The sequence below is a fragment of the Pseudorca crassidens genome, chromosome 16 (assembly GCF_039906515.1).
Source record: "Pseudorca crassidens isolate mPseCra1 chromosome 16, mPseCra1.hap1, whole genome shotgun sequence".
Taxonomy (NCBI): Eukaryota; Metazoa; Chordata; class Mammalia; order Artiodactyla; family Delphinidae; genus Pseudorca; species Pseudorca crassidens.
In genome coordinates, this window is record NC_090311.1 from 59,562,243 (window position 1) to 59,582,090 (window position 19,848).

Below are 19,848 nucleotides of genomic sequence, written 5' to 3' on the forward strand. Positions count from 1 at the left end.
AGTAGATTTCCCTGTGCTATACAGTATGTCCTTATTAGTTATCTATTTTATATATAGTAGTGTGTATATGTTAATCCCAAGTTCCTAATTTATCCTCCCCCCGACCTTTCCCCTTGGTAACCATAAGTCTGTTTCTGAAGTCTGCCAGTCTGTTTCTGTTTTGTAAATAAGTTCATTTGTATCATTTTTAGATTCCATGTACAGTGATCATATGCTGTTTGTCTTTCTCTGACTTCATTTAGTATGACAGTCTCTAGGTCCATCCATGTTGCTGCAAGTGGCATTATTTCATACCTTTTTTTATGGCTGAGTAAAATTCCACTGATACATGTACCACATCTTCTTTATCTATTCCTCTGTTGATGGACATTTAGTTTGCTTCCTAAGTGCCCAGGAGTGGGATTGCTGGATCATACAGTAGCTCTATTTTTAGTTTTTTTAAGGAACCTCCATACTGTTCTCCATAGTGGCACCACCAATTTACATTCCCACCAACAGCATAAGAGGGTTCCCTTTTCTGCACACCCTCTTTAGCATTTATTGTTTGTAGACTTTTTGATGATGGCCATTCTGACCAGTGTGAGGTGATACCTTCGTAATTTTCTTGTTTCTAGTTGTGGCCCTTTGTTTTCTTCCTAGAGAAGTTCCTTTAGCATTTGTTGTAAAGCTGTTCTGGTGGTGCTGAGTTCTTTTTAGCTTTTGCTTATCTGTAAATCTTGTGATTTCTCCATTGAATCTGAACAAGAGCCTTGCTGGGTAGAGTGTTTTTGACTGTAGTTCTTTCCTTTTCATCACTTTAGATATATTGTGCCACTCCCTTCTGGCCTGAAGAGTGTCTGCTGAAAAATCAGCTGATAACCTTATGGGGATTCCTTTGTATGTTACTTGTTGCTTTCCCCTTGTTGCTTTTAATATTTTCTTTTTAATATTTGTTGGTATGATTAATATGTGTCTCAGCATGCCCCTCCTTGGGTTTATCCTGTATGGGACCCTCTGCTTCCTGGACTTGGGTGACTGTTTCCTTTCCCATATTAGGGATGTCTTCCCCTACTATCTCCTCAAATATTTCCTAAGGTCCTTTCTCTCTCTCTTCTCCTTCTGGGACCCCCTATAATGTGAACGTTGGTGCATTTAATGTTGTCCCAGAGGTCTTTTATACTGTCTTCATTTCTTTTCATTCTTTATTCCTTTCCACAGCAGTGATTTCCACCATTCTGTCTTCCAGCTCACTTATCCATTCTTCTGCCTCATTTATTTGGCTATTGATTCCTTCTGGCGTAGTTTTCATTTCAGTTATTGTATTGTTCATCTCTGTTTGTTTGTTCTTTATATCTTCTAGCTCTTGTATCTTCTCGGTCTGTGCCTCCATTCTTTTTCTGAGATCTCGGATCATCTTTACTATTACTCTGAATTCTTTTTCAGGTAGATTGCCTGTCTCCACTTCACTTAGTTCTTCTGGGGTTTTATCTTGTTCCTTCATCTGGAACATTGTCCTCTGCCGTCTCATTTTGTCTAACTTTCTGTGTTTGAGGTCCCACGGGCTGCAGGATTGTAGTTCCTCTTGCTTCTGGTGTCTGCCCCCTAGTGGATGAGACTGGTCTAAGAGGCTTGTGCAGGCTTCTTAGTGAGAAGGACTGGTGCCTGCCCACTGGTGGGTAGAGCTGGGTCTTGTCCCTCTGGTGGGCAGGACCGTGTCAAGGGATGTGTTTACAGGCGGCTGTGGGCTCAGGAAGGCTTAAGCAGCCTGTCTGCCTGTGTTTCTGTCCTGTTGGTTTTTTGGCCTGGGGCATCCCAGCACTGGAGCCTAAGGGCTGTTGGGTGGGGCCAGGTCTTGGCATCAAAGTGGCAGCCTTTAGGGCAGCTCACCCCAGTGAGTACTCCCAGTGTCTCCGCCACCGGTGTCCTTGTCCCCATAGTGAGCCACAGCCACCCCCACCTCCCAAGGAGATCCTCCAAGTCCAGCAGGTAGGTCTGACCCTGGCTCATATGAAGTCACTGCTTTTTCCCCTGGGTTCCCATGCACACAAGACCTTGTGTGTGCCCTCCAAGAGTGGAGTTTCTGTTTCCCCCAGTACTGGGGAGTTCCTGTGATCAAGCCCTGCTGGCCTTAAAAGCCAAATGCTCTGGGGGCTCCTCCTCTCAATGCCAGACCCCCAGACTGGGGAGCCTGACGTGGGGCTCAGAACTTTCACTCCTGTGGGAGAACCTCTGTGATATAAATATTTTCCAGTTTGTGGGTCACCCACTCAACACTTACGGGATTTGTTTGTATCACAAATGCATCCCTCCTACTGTCTTGTTGTGACTTCTTCTTTGGAAGTAGCATATCTTTTTTGGTAAGTTCCAGTCTTTTTTGTTGATGGTTTTTCAGCCATTAGTTGTGATTTTGGTGTTTTCACGAGAGGAAAGGTGAGCTGAGCTCAGGTCCTTCTACTCCCCGATCTTGTCCTGGAACCAAGTCCATTTAAATTTGATTTGAATTTCACTTACAGCATTATGCTTTCCATTTCTCTGCTGTACTGTATCTTTGGTGGCCAATTTCTTCTTCTAACTGTCTGTTTTTGTAAAATATCACATAGGTTTTTACTGGGAAATAAGGAGGCAGCATAACTACATGCTTTGCTGTCTGTGCATGAACTGAATAACAGATATGCAGTGACCAATCACTGATAAACTTTGAAAGAAGTGACATGACTGGTCATTGATCATGATATGTAGCTGTTATTTGTATAGTAATTTGTGAACTGAAGAGCTAGTAGCAATGTTTGCACTTTATGCAGTTACTCAGTTAATGATGTAACATGGTAACTGAAATGTCCACTGTGTTGTTGGGGGTCTGGTGTCCAGGGTTAGCTAAACCATGGTATCTGAGATTTGTGCATTTTGAAACTGTGCAAAACAGGACTTCCCGAATTTAAATTTGCTTATATTAAGTTATTTACTCCATGGTCATCTACAACTTCCTTGGTACTCGTTTGGTTATTTAAAAAAACTATGATGTGTCTTTTTCTTTCCTAATTTGTATTTATTCTCACCTGCCTAACCTTCACAGGCTCTTTCAGGCTACTTGATATATTTCTAACTTAATAGTCTGATCTAACCCAACGAAGGCATCTACAACATAGGAAGTAAAATATCCACAGTAATAACAATTTACATAGGACTTGGACTTTGCTGTGGGCAACACTTTTAATTATGCACTCATTTCATTTAATCAATAATGCTCTTTAAATTACACTCTCCTTTCATTTTCTTAGCATTTTGTCATATTGGGATGGAAGGGAGGGAGTTAAGGAAGGTATCATTATCCTTATTTTACAAATAAGAAAACTGAGGTTGTATCCAAAGTTACATATACTGCATTGTAACTAAGAAATCTGGAACTTGAGCTCAGACCAAATATTTCTCTTACTTTCTTTTGCTGCTTCATGCTGGGGCATTGTCACATCCAAATGAAGTTGTCATGGCCTTCCAACAGGAATAATTAAATTGGTGTTAACTTCTTCCCTTTTTTACCTAAGTAGAGAAAAAAAAATATGTAGGAAACTGGATTTCATTAAAGTAGATTGGGAGTTTGCCAGCATTTTGGGCTTTGGAAAACATGAGTCTTGATTTAAATTCCCAAGGAAAGTGTTTAGTAAGAATTAATAATAAAAATATTGAAATTCTAATTCTAGAAATTTTTAATTCTAAAATTCAAATTCAGATTTTAGTTTCTTATATATTAAGGAAAAGCATGTCCCCCGAAACATTTGCTAAAGAAAAGCGTATTAACTAAGGTTCTAAAATAGCGTATAGTAGCTGTCCTTAGTTTTTCATCCTTGGTTTTTTAGGAACTCTTTATTGATTTAAAAAATGCTTTGCTTCTCATTTATTTAAAAGTACCTAACCGTGATATATAAGAGGCCAAAATGGGACTCGTAGGTTTTTTTGAATAGTAATCTTGATAGTTCTTTCATTCATGTTTTGTTTCTCTCCTTCAGGTAGCTAATTATGGAGTTGGAGGACAGTATGAACCCCATTTTGATTTTGCACGGGTAAGTTAAAAAAAAAAAAAAAAAAAGGCGAATGAAGGAGTTCCACTGAAGCTTAGGCATGACATGTTAATTCTGTTCTTTTAGTATTAAAAATTCATAGCTGGGCTTCCCTGGTGGCACAGTGGTTGAGAATCTGCCTGCTAATGCAGGGGACACGGGTTTGAGCCCTGGTCTGGGAGGATCCCACATGCCGCGGAGCAACTAGGCCCGTGAGCCACAACTACTGAGCCTGCGCCTCTGGAGCTTGTGCTCCGCAACAAGAGAGGCTGCGATAGTGAGAGGCCCGCGCACCGCGATGAAGAGTGGCCCCCGCTTGCCACAACTAGAGGAAGCCCTCGCACAGAAACGAAGACCCAACACAGCAAAAATAAATTAATTAATTAATAAACTCCTACCCCCAACATCTTCTTTAAAAAAAAAATTCATAGCTTATTTGGAATTTGTGGAAGCATGGTGGAATAGATATTCTGTAAAGCCTTTTAAAGCAGTAAAAAATACCTAGAGACAGGGTAAAAGAACTTAGCATACTTTTAAATGCATTGCTGAGCTTTGAAGAAAGTAAAGGAAATTCTCAAAGGCAAACTGAACAGAGAAAACCTAGAGACTAAAATTACAGTGTTTAAAGGGAGCAAAAAAGCTGAGGCTGGAGGCATGTACCTCCAGGAATCTAGAGCTTTGGGGATTAATAGCTCTGTGAGAGGACCTGCTATAGTGTAGGCTACTGAACTGAGATACCTGCATAAAACCTAAATCTCCAAAAGGATTACACCTTCAGAGAAAGAAAGAATGGCCTAGAAAATCATCTGCTTTGAGTCAAGACCCTTCAAAAGAGTTTCCTCTCGCATCCTAGCTGGAGTATGATGTGTTATGGGGAGCTTTTTCTGGCAGTTTGAAAGCAGAGGCCTGCCAACAGATACAGATGCCCCCAGGATGTTAGATACTTCAGTTATCAGATACAGAATATAAAAAAACTATATAGGTCCAGTCTAGCCTCCTCTGGGAGCGGGCAGTTGGCGAGCCCACGCTAACCTGCGCAACTCTGTCCTGATCCCCGAGTTCTCACACGGTGCCCAGACAGATCAGATCGAAGCCATGGCCATTCTTTTCGCTGTTGCCAGGGGAACCACTATCCTTGCCAGACAAGCTTGGTGTGGAGGCAACTTCCTGGAGGTGACAGAGCAGATTCTGGCTAAGATACCTTCTGAAAATAACAAGCTAACGTACTTACATGGCAATTATTTGTTTCATTACATCTGCCAAGACAGGATTGTATATCTTTGTATCACTGATGATGATTTTGAGCGTTCCCGAGCCTTTAATTTTCTAAATGAGATAAAAAAGAGGTTCCAGACCACAAACGGTTCAAGAGCACAAACAGTGCTTCCGTATGCCGTGAATAGTGAGTTCTCAAGTGTCTTGGCTGCACAGCCGAAGCATCACTCCGAGAATAAGGGCCTAGATAAAGTGATGGAGACTCAAGCCCAAGTGGATGAACTTAAAGGAGTCAAGGTCAGAAACATAGATCTGGTGGCTCAGCAAGGCAAAAGATTGGAATTATTGATAGATAAAACAGAAAATCTCGTGGATTCGTCTGTCACCTTCGAAACAACCAACAGAAATCTTGCCCGAGCCATGTGTGTGAAGAATCTCAAGCTCACCATCATCATCATCATCTTATCAGTCATATTCATCTATATTATTGTGTCACCTCTCTGTGGTGGATTTACATGGCCAAGCTGTGTGAAGAAATAAAGTTATCATTAACCAAGGATACGAGAGAACAGGGAGTTAAAAGCAATCCGTTTGATTCAGGCCTTTTAATACTGACAGATGGTGTCTGCCAGTCTTTTCAACCCTCTTCTTTCTCTCTTTTGTTTTAATATTGTTCTATGCCTCCAGATTTATCTTTGTCCTATCAACCAGTTTATTCCAGTGCACTTCAGACCGAACCATTTATTGCAGCAGTAGCCTTAAAAAGGCATTTTGTTTCTTTGGTTTGTTAACTAGTGTCATCTACTTATAGATACATTTTTGTTTATAATTGCACAAAGCTATCACAGCTAGAAACCACCTGTCTTATGAGCTGTCTACTGAAATTATGGATGACCTTTGTGCACACAAAAGTTCAGGAGACAGATAGTATTGCTAACATCTCATCTTAATGTCCTTTGATTTTGAAGGGTTTTAAGTGCTTGGAAACAATATACATGGAGAATTGTTGTTATTTTGGGAATTGTAATTAATTGTTGGTGTTTCTAGGAGCCCAAGCAGGTAAAGTATTAAACATTTTATCTCAGTGAGATGGGGAACGTTTTGCTAGCCTCTTAGAAGCAAACAGAATTATCCTTGTCTGCCTATTATTAACTTTTAGGAAGAAAGTTTTCATTCACAAACCTCGCAGAGCTTGATATCCTCTGTTTCCCCATTGCAGTTGATTTAAGAAGACAGTGGTTTAAATATTGTCGAAGGTTGTGGTTTTTTACGTATTCCTTTTTCTTTGGTGGATATTTAGGGCAATTGTATAGATAATAGAATGGGTAGTGGACGGAATGGGGAGGCACATTCCTCTGGCTCACCAAAGAAAAAGAAGAGAACCACAGTGGAAAAGCCCAAACTGAATATAGTCAGCAATCAACTCCAGGATTTGGGTTTGACTGGTGTTGAATAATAATTTGAGCATCCTTTGCGGTTTAGTAAGTTCTTTAATCTGCCTAGTTTTGAAGAATTCTTTTGTGAAACTTGAGAGTAGACAGTATGATACATGAAAGAATGCAAGACATTTTAGCTAACATCCATGTAACTGCAGCGTGAAAAAACTGGAGTGTAATTATACTGCTTTGGCTACTCTGGCATCTGTTAGCTAGTGTGTACTTTTAGTGTGTATCTGAAAGGACAATATTTGCTGCCCTAGATCTAATTGCACTTACTTATCAATAAATGCCAGTAAATGGACATTATATTACATTTGACTATTTTCCCAGTGAAAGAACAAATTGGTCTGTAAAACCTAGTCACCTGTTTAGCCTAGTCATGTGCCTTGAATATTTATATGTGTCACATAATCTGGCACCTGCAACCTGTTCTTCCATCTGTACCATTCAATTCATGCTGGTTCATTTATTTGACATATATTTTCAACCCCCTGGAACTCTTTTCCTGGTGATCATGTATAGTGCAAATGTTTTTTCAGTCCTCTTTATCAACACTAATGCCTTTTAATTACATCAGCATTTCCTGTTGGAAAACACATTTGTTCCATGAAAACATTTGGCATTCCTTAATAATAATTTCCAAATGTCTTTAATCCCAAGACTTAAAGCTTACTTCCCTTTCTTACACACACGTGAATAAAAATGATGTGCATGTTTTAGGGATAAATTACTTAACCATCTCTTGATCTATTTATGTATAAGAATTCTTTTTAAAGCACATACCTTGTTTTAAATGATGCACAAACTGAAGGCATTAATAATATTTAAGAGTAATAGAAAAAAATAACTAATACTTTAAAAATAAAAGAGGATAAAAATTACTGAATTCTCGAAATGATTTAACATATTTGAAAAATAAACAGAAGCTTTAGGTCAAAAAATTGTTGAAATTTAAAATTTAGTGTATAAGTTAAACAGATTAGAGACAGCTGCAGTGAATTGGGCAATAAATCTGAAGAAATTACAGGAATACATTTTGAAAGACAGGAAGATAAAAACCATAAAATAGATGCAGAGGCTGGAGAATAAATAATATTAAAGCAGTTTGTTAAAAAGTTGTTCTTGCCCAAGTACTCTTGCTTAAGATCAATAAATATTTAACCTTTTAAATTAAAAAGTTAAGTAATTTTAACATATCAAGCTATAAATTGTCATTACCAAATCTTAATTTAAGATTTATCATAATTACATGAATTCTAAGGAATGTGCCAAGTATTCTAATAAAATTCTTGATCTATTACCATTTTTTAATAAGAGTGTATTCTTTGGAAAGAAAACAGTCTGTATTGTGTTACATTCCTTGACTGGTTTAATCCCAGAATCCTAGACTCTTTCTCTGGGCAGGCTAGCAAAGAATATATTTTTAGTCTCTTTTCCATCTGTTTTCAATTACTGAAAAATGTCTGAGGATCTTGGATGATGTGAAAGACTACAGTTTAAGTCCTCACATTAATGTAACTAAATTTTTTTTCATAGCTTTTTATTTTGAAATAATTATAGATTCCTAGGAAGTTTCCCCCCAAATATACAGGGAGATCCCATGCACCCTTCACTCAACCGCCTTCAGTGTTAATGTCTTGCATAACTGTAGTACACTATCAAAACCAGGAAATTGGTGTTGGCACAAGCAACAGAGCTTATTCATATTTCACCAGTTATGCTCGCACTCATGTCTGTCTGTCTATACAGTTTTATTACATGTGTAGCTTTATGTAACTACCACCACAATAAAGATACATAACCTCACCATCACTGTAAGACTCCCTTGTGGTACTGCTCTGTAGCTACATATACCCTTCTGCCTCCCATCCATAACTGCTGGTAACCACTAATCTGTTCTTCACTAAAATTATTTTGCAAATGTTATGTAAATATTACATACGGCATGTATCCTTTTAAGATTGTCTCTTTTCACTCAGCATAATTCCCTTGAGGTTCATCCATGTTTTTGCAGAACATATCAACAGGGTGTTCCTTTTTTTTGCTGCATAGTATCCTGTGGTATAGGTATACGACAGTTTTAGTCATTCATCCTTTGAAGGACATTAACGGACAATTTGAGGATATGACAGATTGATGTGTATAAATTTCTGTGTGAAAAATACATGATTTTCATTTTTCTGGGAAAATGCCAAGAGACTATACTGTATTTTAATTTAGCTTTAAATAGCCAGACGTGAATTCTCCAGCCAGATTAAAGTGCTGACAGCCCAAAAGACAGCCAAGAATAGTAGCAGTGACATTTGAATGGATCATGAGTTCAAAGTAAATCTCAAGGTAAATTTTTTTTTACCCACAGAGAATTGACTTAATGAATGTAGCTGAGAGACTCTCATGTCTTGCTTTTTTGGAAGCTAAAACTATAGGTGTCAATTTTTAAAATAATCTGTGGATAGTAGATATTGGTTCTCATTATATAGGCTAACAAATCTGTTTTTTCCCCCCGAATGGTCTTATCAAAAGTATTCAGTGTACTGGTTGAATCAACAACCAACAAATATCTGAATGCCGGTTGTATATATAGTGCACTGGACATTATAAAGGAACCTTTAGGGGCTGTTTTTAGCATAATATTCAGCATATTAATGATGTTAGTTGCCATTGGAGAATTTGCATTACTGAATTTTATACCACTGAGTTGTGTTTTATTCACAGAAAGATGAGCCAGATGCTTTCAAAGAGCTGGGGACAGGAAATAGAATTGCTACATGGCTGTTTTATGTAAGTTATAGCTAAAATTTTTAAGTTGGGATTTGATCACATGACTCATTTATTTTGATGTGTTCACATGTTTGTTCTGTTTAGCTCTTAACATCCTAGTTTAACGTTTTTTTACAACTGAGTAAAGAATTTTTTCTTTGCATTTATAACTTTTTCAGATTGTACTTATTACAACCTGAAGAAGAAAGTTAAAATTACACCTAGTTCCAGTATTTGGAGGCAATGTGATATTTTGGAGTATGGACTGTCATCTATAGTCATCTATAATGTGTATATAAGCAACTCTATGTATTTGTAGGAATTTATGTGTATATATACACATTATCTTAATAAACTTTTGAATTTATTGATAAATATATCAGAAAAGTGTACAAATCATAAGTATATAACTTGATAAATTTTCACAAAGTGAACACTAGCATAATCAGCACCCAGATCAAGAAATAGTACATTAGAGCACGCTAGAAGCCCTTTCCTCAAGGGTAACCATTCTCCCATTGTTCATTAGTTTCAAAACAGTATGATCTTCATTTTTTTAAATTGTTTGTTTATATATTCATATATAAAGCTTTGATCATTTGCCCCAGTTATCTATTGCTGCATAACAAATCACCCCAAAACTGAATGGTTTAAAGTAACAGTTTGATTCTTACCTTTCATGGTTGTGAGGTTGATTGGGCTTCATTTATGGTTCTTGCTCTGGATCTCTCATGCATTTGCAATCAGATGATGGCTGGCACTGGGGTCACCTTAAAGGCTGAGGTTGAGGCTGGTTGTTGGCCAGAATACCAGCATGTGGACTGGGCTTCCTCATAGCATGAGGCTGAATTCTAAGAGCAAGTATCCCCCAAAAGGCAGTGCATAACTTTTTTTTCCTTTTGGCTGCGTTGGGTCTTCGTTGCTGCACGCGGGCTTTCTCTGGTTGCGGCGAGTGGGAGCTATTCTTCATTGCAGTGCGCAGGCTTCTCATTGCGGTGGCTTCTTGTTGCGGAGCACAGGCTCTAGGTGCACAGGCTTCAGTAGTTGTGGCTTGTGGCTCTAGAGCACAGGCTCAGTAGTTGTGGCGCACACGTCGCTGCAACTAGGGAAGGCCCACACGCAGCAACAAAGACCCATTGCAGCCAAAAATAAATACATAAAATAAATAAATTTTTAAAAAAAAGCAAAGAAATACAAGAAAATTGATGCTATATTATTTGGTCCAATATCCATAAATGTTAGATTATTTGTGACTGTCAGACTATATATTAGATAATTATATCCCCTTTTAGTTATATATAGCATTTTTATTAGATTAGTATTCATTTTTTTCATTATTTGAATGCTTTTCTCAGATGGGCCACATAGCACAACTTTTAAATTCCTCTGAAGTTAATTTTTTCATTGCTTAAGAGCTATTAGCTCTTTGATATCGATTATATATTTATCATGGTAAAATACACTTCTTTATATCACTGAATGCCTTTAGCGTTAAACTGTGCTTGATACTAAGATCAAACTCTTCTTTGGTACAGCATTTGCCTATAAATCACTTGTTTTAGATGTGACTTTTGAACATAGCATATAGTTGGATTTTGCTTTGTGATACATTAGTCTGACTCTACATTCTACTTACGTTGTTTTTGAAAAAAATCTTCACTATATGATCTGTGTTTCCTTTGCCTCATTTTATGCATGTGCTTCTTCAGTTTATTTCGAAGGTTTGTGTTTTTATTCTAATTCACCATTAAGAATATAACTTTATAAATCTTTTCATCTTCTAATTTTTAGTTAATATGTGTTGATACCCTACCATGAGAAATGACAAAACTGGTTTTAGTTTATTACTTTTCTCTTGGTGTTTAGTTCTATTTTGTTTGAATTCACTTATTTAAATATTTATTGAATACCTACTGTTTTGAGGCTATTCTCAGCAATAAACAAAACAGATGAAAATTCCTGCCCCCATGGAGATGATATTCTAGTGCTGTAGAATACATATTTATACCCCATGTTACTTGATTTGTCAGTTTTAAATCATCTCTTTTTACCTCTGGCTATAAAAGAAATAGCTATCCCAAAGTATATCCCAGTCTCCCTTGCTGACTTCCATCTTTCCTCTGCTTTTATATATCTATGTAAACCTAAATAGCATCTTGTTTTTTAAAAACTGACTAGCATGCACAAACCCATTTATGTAAGTAGAAGTCCAGATATTCTCATTCTAGTATTTAGTATCAAATCTACCTCACAGTGGCATGTTTAACTTTATTCTACCAGCACTTTCGATAATACTCTCATCTCTTATTAGATGAGTGATGTGTCAGCAGGAGGAGCCACTGTTTTTCCTGAAGTAGGAGCTAGTGTTTGGCCCAAAAAGGTAAGCTTAGCTTGTTATTTTAATTTGGGAGCGGGGGGGGGGGGGGTCCTCTGTATTTTTTTCCCTGAGGAATATATACACCTATATTTCATAGTCTAAGTAGTAAATAACATTTTTAAAGGTAGTATACTTAAGGACTACATTATGTCTAGGGAAGATTTTAGATATTGTACAATTTACAATGTGAGTACCTAGAGGTATGAACAACCAGGGATTAGTATTTAGAAGTTTTCATTTCTAAAATGGGTTCCGTATGATACTTGCTATTGTAAGATGTGTTAGCTTTGGCAAATACACTTTTTTGTTAAGTAATGCTGTTAATGCTTTCATGTGATCACCAAAATTTTGTACATTATATGATACTTTCAGAACTATATTAGAGGAAGATATAGTGCTGCCATAGAGAATTATTTCCATAGAACAGAGGAAAATTTAGTTACTATAAAAAGCAATAACCTGATACTTTATTTGGGGATAATTTTGTATTGTTTTCCACAGGGAACTGCAGTTTTCTGGTATAATCTGTTTGCCAGTGGAGAAGGAGATTATAGTACACGGCATGCAGCCTGTCCAGTGCTGGTTGGAAACAAATGGGGTAAATAGTTCCTATATTCTCTGAATAGAATTTGTGATTTTTGTCTCTTATTTAAAAATTATTATAATTTACATCTTAAAAGAAAGTGAAAAAAAACTCCTGACAGATTTGCCTAATATGACTTTAACACTGAAAGAGATTCAACCAAGCAAGTTTCTTATCTTAATATAAATTTGCTTTCAACAGATCAGATTTTTTATGACATTTTTAACACTATTTCCACTCATTATTTAAGAAACGTTAATTGACTCAAAGTTGAATCTTCCTCTCATGGGGTTCACAGTTGTCTCTTGTAGTAGATACTAATACAAAGATATAAACAGAAGACAGTAACTACTTACATTTAGGGAGGCTTCTTCGAAGTTTAATTAATTTTTATATTTAGTCTTGAAGATAGAGCAGTAGTTTTCCAGGCATGTTACGGACCAGGGCCAGGAATCATATGAAGCTAGAGAGGTACTCTCAGGTTCATGCAAGTATAGGACTGGCGACATTAAAAAAAAAAAAAAAGAAAAAGAAATAGAAATGGGTGAACTTATTTTTATATAGATTTATTTAACCCCATGTATCTATTTCCGTATGTGTCACTTGGCCACATTCCACACTTGAAGTGCTTAGTAGCTACATGTGTCTAGAGGCTACCGTATTGGACATAGCAAGATTAAGGAGTGATACCTGATCATCAGGATTTAAAAGAACTCCCCTGATGATAACTAATGTTTGAGAACCACTGGACTAGAATGAAGAGAGGCTAGTGGAGGAGAGATGAGTTTAGAAGGCTGTTTTCTGTTGTCTAAATGGGTGATGATAAAAGCCTGGACTAAGGCAGCAGCAAAAGGTTTGGAGAGCAAAGAATAGATTGAAGAGATCATAGAAGTAAAATCAACAGGGTTTGATGAATAAAAGATTGGATACACAGGTTGAGAAAGGAAACAAAGTAGTTAAGAATTAATGAGTGCTAGTTTAAATATCTTATACATGTTGATGCCATTGATTGGGTTCTATGATATACGAGGAGGAGAAAGAAATTAATTCCTTTGGGGGTATATTAAAAAACAGTATCTTGGAACAAAGGAAACTTGATGAGCACATAATACGAGAGATTAATCATAGAGTTGTGTTCATTTTTAAAATGTCTTTGTATTAGAAGTGGTATTTTGCAAACAGGTAAAACAGTGTTTTGTTCTGTCTATACCTACATCTCAAGTCTTACATTGAACATTAGAAACTTTAGGAAATACACATGCACAGATTCTCAAATGTACATACATATATATAAAATCTTTTTTATTTCCAGCATTTAGTGAAGTTCTTAAAAAGACAGCCTAAGTAGCATCTGTCTTTGTCTGGTTTTGGTCTTGAACTATTTTAGCCCATGTAGAAACTTCATTATAGTCCTAGCTCCTAGGAGTTAATTAAATACTAGTTAGAGAGAGGGAAGAGATATGGGAACATATGTATATGTATAACCGATTCACTTTGTTATAAAGCAGAAACTAACACACCACTGTAAAGCAATTATACCCCAATAAAGATGTTAAAAAAAATACTAGTTAGATAGTGGGGGACATTAATATATTATTTTCTTTCACAGTATCCAATAAATGGCTCCATGAACGTGGACAGGAATTTCGAAGACCATGCACCTTGTCGGAATTGGAATGACAGACTTCCCTTTCTCTCCTGTTGTACTCTGATGTGTCTGATACACACATTTCCCAGTCTTAACTTTGAAGAGTTTACAGTTGACTAACACTCCATGATTGATTCAGTCATGAACCTCATCCTATGTTTCATCTGTGGACAATCGCTAACTTTGTGGGGTTTTTTTTTTTCTTTTAAAAGTAACACTTAAAACACCACATTTTACATATGAAACCTTAAAGTTCAGTTGGTATCACAGAGGACAAAGCAAGGCAAGGTAAAAAATGAGGAATTTTTATATTTATGGTATATTTTAAAGAACTTTTTTTGGTTGGATAAAAAATACAATTTAGGCATCTGATTATAGTATTTCAGTACATCTCAGTTGGTGGGTGGTAGGCTAGAATGGTCCGTGTGATTAAGGAACAGATGCCGTATAGTATGGACCTAGGTATTATGTTTACCTAGTCTCAACAACTCCCTTCTGGATCTGCCTGAAGACTAGGAATAAATTAGCCCTGTAAAGTGGGTTCCATACAATGTTTGCCCCTCCATATGCTATTCTAATTTGATTTTTTTTCTCCCAAGTCATTTTTAAAGTATGCTTTATTTTACCAAACCCCTTCTTTCATAGCTCCTCTGTGGTGAATTAAATCTGAGTTACAATACCTTGATTAAAAAAAAAATGTTTAACAGAAGGTCCTACATTAAAAGCTTGGGCCTTCTTAACTAAAATGATCATGACTTAGTCTGTTTCTTGTTTTTCTTAAATGACTGATGATTTTGTCCAAAAAATTTTGCTGTTTTTCTTAGTGCTAATTCCTTGCCTCTTATTTCAGCTACCTACAGCAGGGGATGATGATGTTGGCATTCGGATTAAAAAAATATTGTGCCTTAGGAGACTGGAAATTTAAAAATGTACAAGTCCTTTCAATGATGAGGGAATTAATATAAAAGGAGTTTTTCCTAAAAAGCCAAAATGTTTGTTTTTTCAATTCTGAAATGTGTTGTGACAACAGTGACCTATTTATGATCTTAAATCTTTTTTAAATGTTTCCGTTTTCTGTGTGGTATTTTTCGTATTTAAATGTGAATGTGTGCTATAGCAATAACAGGTTATTTCTTTAGAATTAGGACTTAGGTTTATCCTCCTGATTTTCATTCACTCTAAAGTCACATTGTTATGGTAGACAATTAAGGCTCTTTGAACTTTCAGATATTTAATCAATCAAAATATGTTACCTTCAAAGGGAGCTCTACAACTTTATTACTATGGTTATGGAGTTTTTACAGTAATGCTACTTAAGATTTTCTGTTGTTCAAATACATGGTATGGTAGTAGAAAGCTCTGAACCTAATGAAGTATGTTAATTGACCCTTTAACCTTTATATTTCTTATGGTGAATCATAGTTCACATAAGGGCTCTTTATCCTTTATGCAGTATTTAAATAAGGAGGAATTTGGTTAATTCTCTGGGAAAGAGGGTATTACTTTACCATTTTTTAAAAAAAGTGAACTGAGAACTTTATTTCTCTGAACTATCCTTTGTTCCACCACAAGTATTTTAGTAAGAAATATTGAGAATTAAATTCATTAATCTAATCAGATTTTGTGACCACAGATTTTTTAAAAATCTTTTTTAGATGGAAGCAATGTAAATTCAAAATTGAAGAAATAAAATGGGTGTTCAAAGAAAGGATACTAATCCTTAATTGCCACGTGTTTTAGAAAGTAGAATAAAAAATATCTATTTCACAAGGAAACAACATATTCCATAATCTTACAAATTTCATTATATTCAACCCCAAACCCCACACAGGGATTGGTAAACTCTTGTCAGTGTTAGGTCTTACAGAACCCTCCCAAGTTTCATAATTACCAACTATTTTTCTTTCCAAATGAAAAGGAGAAAAAAAATTCCAGTATAAAACTTTGCAATCCTTTTTTTTTATGCTGAACTTTAAAATAAATGAGGGCTAGAGCTGTCATGGAAAATGTGGAAACTGTGGTTTCCTCACCAACCCTAAGTGTCCATCCTTTAAGGTTGGAAGTTTCATCATTGATTAACTTTAACCATGTGTTATCACCAATATCACCAAGTTAACTGAAGTATCCACCAGAACACTCAATCAGCAGGGTAAGTAAATGTCATAACTATGTAATAACCTAGTAGGATTATTTAAAAAAATAATGAAGTGACTTTAAGATTCTTCAGAAAGCTAGATGGTAAATGCAGTAATGAAAGACACAACCAACCATGAACTTTGGTGAATTTATAATAAAATGGTTACTACAATATAAAAGGATTGAGAAGAGTTGTTGTAAGCAGTAAACACACACACATATAATACCTTATATATGTGTGATATAAAAATATAATACCTTATATGTATGTGTATATAAGATATATATTATTGCTGCTGAGAAGAATCTAAATATCCTTACAGACTCATGTGTTGCTGGTTATATGTAAATTCCATGCCAGGTTTCCACTTAAGTCCATATAGCTGAAAATGAACAACCCATGTGTAGGGCCTAATGAGCTAAACAATTGAATGACTAGATGGCTGCCATTAAGAAACTTACAGTGTAATACCAAAATAACAACAACAAATACCCAATCATGATTAAATAACTAAATCACTTGAGAAGGAATAAACAGAATTATGAAATGGAGATTGCTAGGAGAAAGCAGAAAGAAAGAAAAATAACATCTTAGTCTGGATGCCCAGCAGCACAAGAACCAATCCCTTCTCTTGGCAGCGCTTACTTCACTGGGGTAAAAGTTTGTTATTTAGCAGGAGCAGTATTGGGTAACTTAGAGAAATAAGAATGAACTGTCAGCACTAGAGAGTACTACTGTTTATTAAATTATCAGATTTATCAGAATGAAATAGATTTCATATTCCAATTTCCTAATGTCCTTGGATATTATTCTACCACACTAATGAGTTTTGCAAAAGTAACTAGTAGAACAGTAAATTTCTTGGCTGCCTGCTTTATTGACTTATTTGAGGACTTTGCAGTTTACTTTCTGTGTGAATGTAGCCTTCAATTAAATATACGTTTTGATGCAGGAAGACTAATTTGTAAAAAAAAATTAATAGGCAGTCTTATCAAACGTAAAAGTTTAAATAAAAGGAACCACTGAAAAGGAGTGCTAGTCTCTATATTCTGCTTTTTGAGGCCTTGTTGAATTCCCATTGCAGCACTGTTATATTGAAGTCAGTTGTACAAAACAAGATAATCACAGATAAAATGAGCTCTAAAATCTGAAAAAAGAAAATCCTTAAATTTTGTCATTTGGTTGTTCCAATTCCTAACAGCCTGGTTTATAATACAAATCTGTTTTAGGCTAAACACTTTAAAAGATTCAGAATAGAACATTTTAAAGAGAATATGTAGAGTGATGTACACTTTGACATTTCATGGCTTTTTAGGGAGATGAATTTTAGCTTTAGTCAATTTCTTCTAGAAAAGGCATTCACTTATTTAAGTCTACAAAGAGCAAAAATTATTATTTTAATATCTACCTTAAAGTCATAAATGTAATTAAGCTCCATTGCAATGTAGGTTTTACATGGGTTTGGAAATATCATGGGTTAAATCATATTATGTAAATAACCTTACAGTTGTTAACTCTTAGAAGATGAAATAATTAAATTCACCTATAAAGTAAGTTATGTTCTATTTTTACTTTACATTTAAAAGGCACAAAAGTTAAGGCTCTGTAACATGAAACACCTTTCAGATTTTTATCTATTTTACTTCTGCAACTATAGGAAAATAGTCTATGGAAAAGTTGAAGTAAGGCAATAATTAAAAGTGCTCTGAAACAGTCCTACTTAGAGTGTGGCTTGCAAAAGAGTTGCCATGGGGTTTGTTACTGTTCCACAATGAGATAAGGAGATTACATCAGAATGTAAATACAGTACATCAATAACTACATGGTTTTGTTCAGTTGACTTTTTTCATAGCAAGATTTTCAAGATGAAGAAAGCAATGTGTTATTTACATTGTGGTACAAGCTCCTTGTATCTCAGTGAGAACCAGCTTTAAATAGCATTGCTCTAGAACAGTACAAATTTTGTTTGATTCTACATTTTTAACAGCACTAAAGAGTTTCATATCTGTGGTTTGGATCTTGGTGGGGTAGTGGGAGCAGACTTTTTATGTCATGGCATAATGGGAAAAACAATTCAGAATAATTAATTAGCTTAGCGTATAATGTATCAAGGAATCAACATACTATCCTTAAGCTGATAGATTTGGATCAACATTTCCTCTAGTTCTAAGACCACTTAAACTTAATGTGACTTATTCTTGTTGGTATAAGACATATTTAAGAACATTGGTTCTAGAGGAAGCTAGTGGACTAGGAAGCTCCAGACCTTTGTTCCCCCATGGAAACATGAAACCAGCAACTAGAGCCTGGATGAAATAACTTTATAGAGGTCTGGAAAACAGCCAAAGGTTTAAATTAACCAAGTGAAAGCCAAGTTAAGAAAAAACCATGTTCAAAGTGGTAGGAAATTTCACAGTGTTTTTACTTAACCTTGCCTCACCCCAAACCTGGTACAGCACAGGTGGGAGGAAGTAGCTGCCCCATTCCCAGTTCTTATCTTTAACCTGAAGGAGCAGAGCAGATCTTGTTTGTAACCTTTTAATCTGTTTGGAAGCTGTGTGAAGGACTGGTCTTTTTCACTTAATTCAGAGCTCAGAAGGAAAAGGGTATAGCTGGGGAAAGCCCTGGGAAGCATCAGACACTGCTTGTTAAAGCTGCAGAGGAACTACAGACCTGGAGTAGCCGGATGCAAGAGATTACAGGTAGTGGAATACAATAGAAGGCCCTGAAAAGTGGCTGAGATGAGACTTCTAGGGAAAACAAGACTTTAAAAAGCAGGAATGTATATGGGGAGATGGAGAAAAGCATCAACAAGGGTCCAGGCAAGATGCGTGCCAAAGAAAGACCTTGAGCCCCATGCTGATCCCAAGGATTAAAATATGCTCTTCTGCAAAGACTGGGAGAGGCTACTCTTTAAAGTACCTAATTTTCAGCACCCCGCCACACACACACAAATCACAAAGCATACATAGAAACAGGAAAACATTTCTCATTTCTCCCATTCAGAAGGAGAAAATTAATTGGAAGAAACCATCCCTGAAGAAACACAGACACTGGATGTACTAAACTAAGAGTTTAAAACACCTGTTTTAAATATGCTCAAAGAGCTGAAAGAGAACATAGACAAAGAGCTAAAAGAAGGCAGAAAATGATACATGAACAAAATAAGAATATCAACAAAAGGATAAAAAATAAGAAATTAGTTTAAAAGAACCAACTAATTCTAGAGCTGAAAAATAAGTGAATCGAAAAATTCACTAGAGGGGTTCAACAGCAGGTTCAAATAGGCAGAGGAATAAATCAGCAAACTTGGGGACAGGTCATTTGAAATTATCAAGTCAAGTCCAAGGAGCAGAAAGAATGAAGAAAAGTGAACAGAGCCAAAGGGACTTACATGACACCATCAAACAGCCCAGTATATACATTATGTGAATCCCTGAAGAAGAAAGAAAATTTCTGAGAGATCATTTGAAAAAATAATGGTCAGTTATTTCCCAAATTTGTAATCATGGATTGACAAATTCCAGAAGCTTAAAGAATTCCAGGTAGGATAAACTCAGAGAAAACACTGAGACATATTATAATCATAGTACATAGTAAATCTATTCTACAAAAATGAGGGAGAAATTAAGACATTTCCAGATAAATAAAAGCT

At 36.0% G+C, this 19,848-nt stretch overlaps 1 protein-coding gene and 1 pseudogene across 6 annotated transcripts in view; both read left to right on the forward strand.

Moving 5' to 3' along the window:
- P4HA1 (prolyl 4-hydroxylase subunit alpha 1) overlaps window positions 1–15,122 on the forward strand; it is a 93,018-nt gene extending 77,896 nt beyond the window's left edge. For all 6 annotated transcript variants that reach the window (XM_067710592.1, XM_067710593.1, XM_067710597.1 and 3 more), the window contains 5 exons: window positions 3,984–4,037; window positions 9,404–9,469; window positions 11,760–11,828; window positions 12,327–12,423; window positions 14,018–15,122. In XM_067710592.1, the coding sequence (XP_067566693.1) occupies window positions 3,984–4,037; window positions 9,404–9,469; window positions 11,760–11,828; window positions 12,327–12,423; window positions 14,018–14,088 (357 nt within the window). In that variant the 3' untranslated portion in view covers window positions 14,089–15,122. The remainder of the gene's footprint in view (window positions 1–3,983; window positions 4,038–9,403; window positions 9,470–11,759; window positions 11,829–12,326; window positions 12,424–14,017) is intronic.
- LOC137209209 (vesicle-associated membrane protein 7 pseudogene) lies at window positions 4,050–5,924 on the forward strand (annotated as a pseudogene).
- Window positions 15,123–19,848: the final 4,726 nt, after the last annotated feature.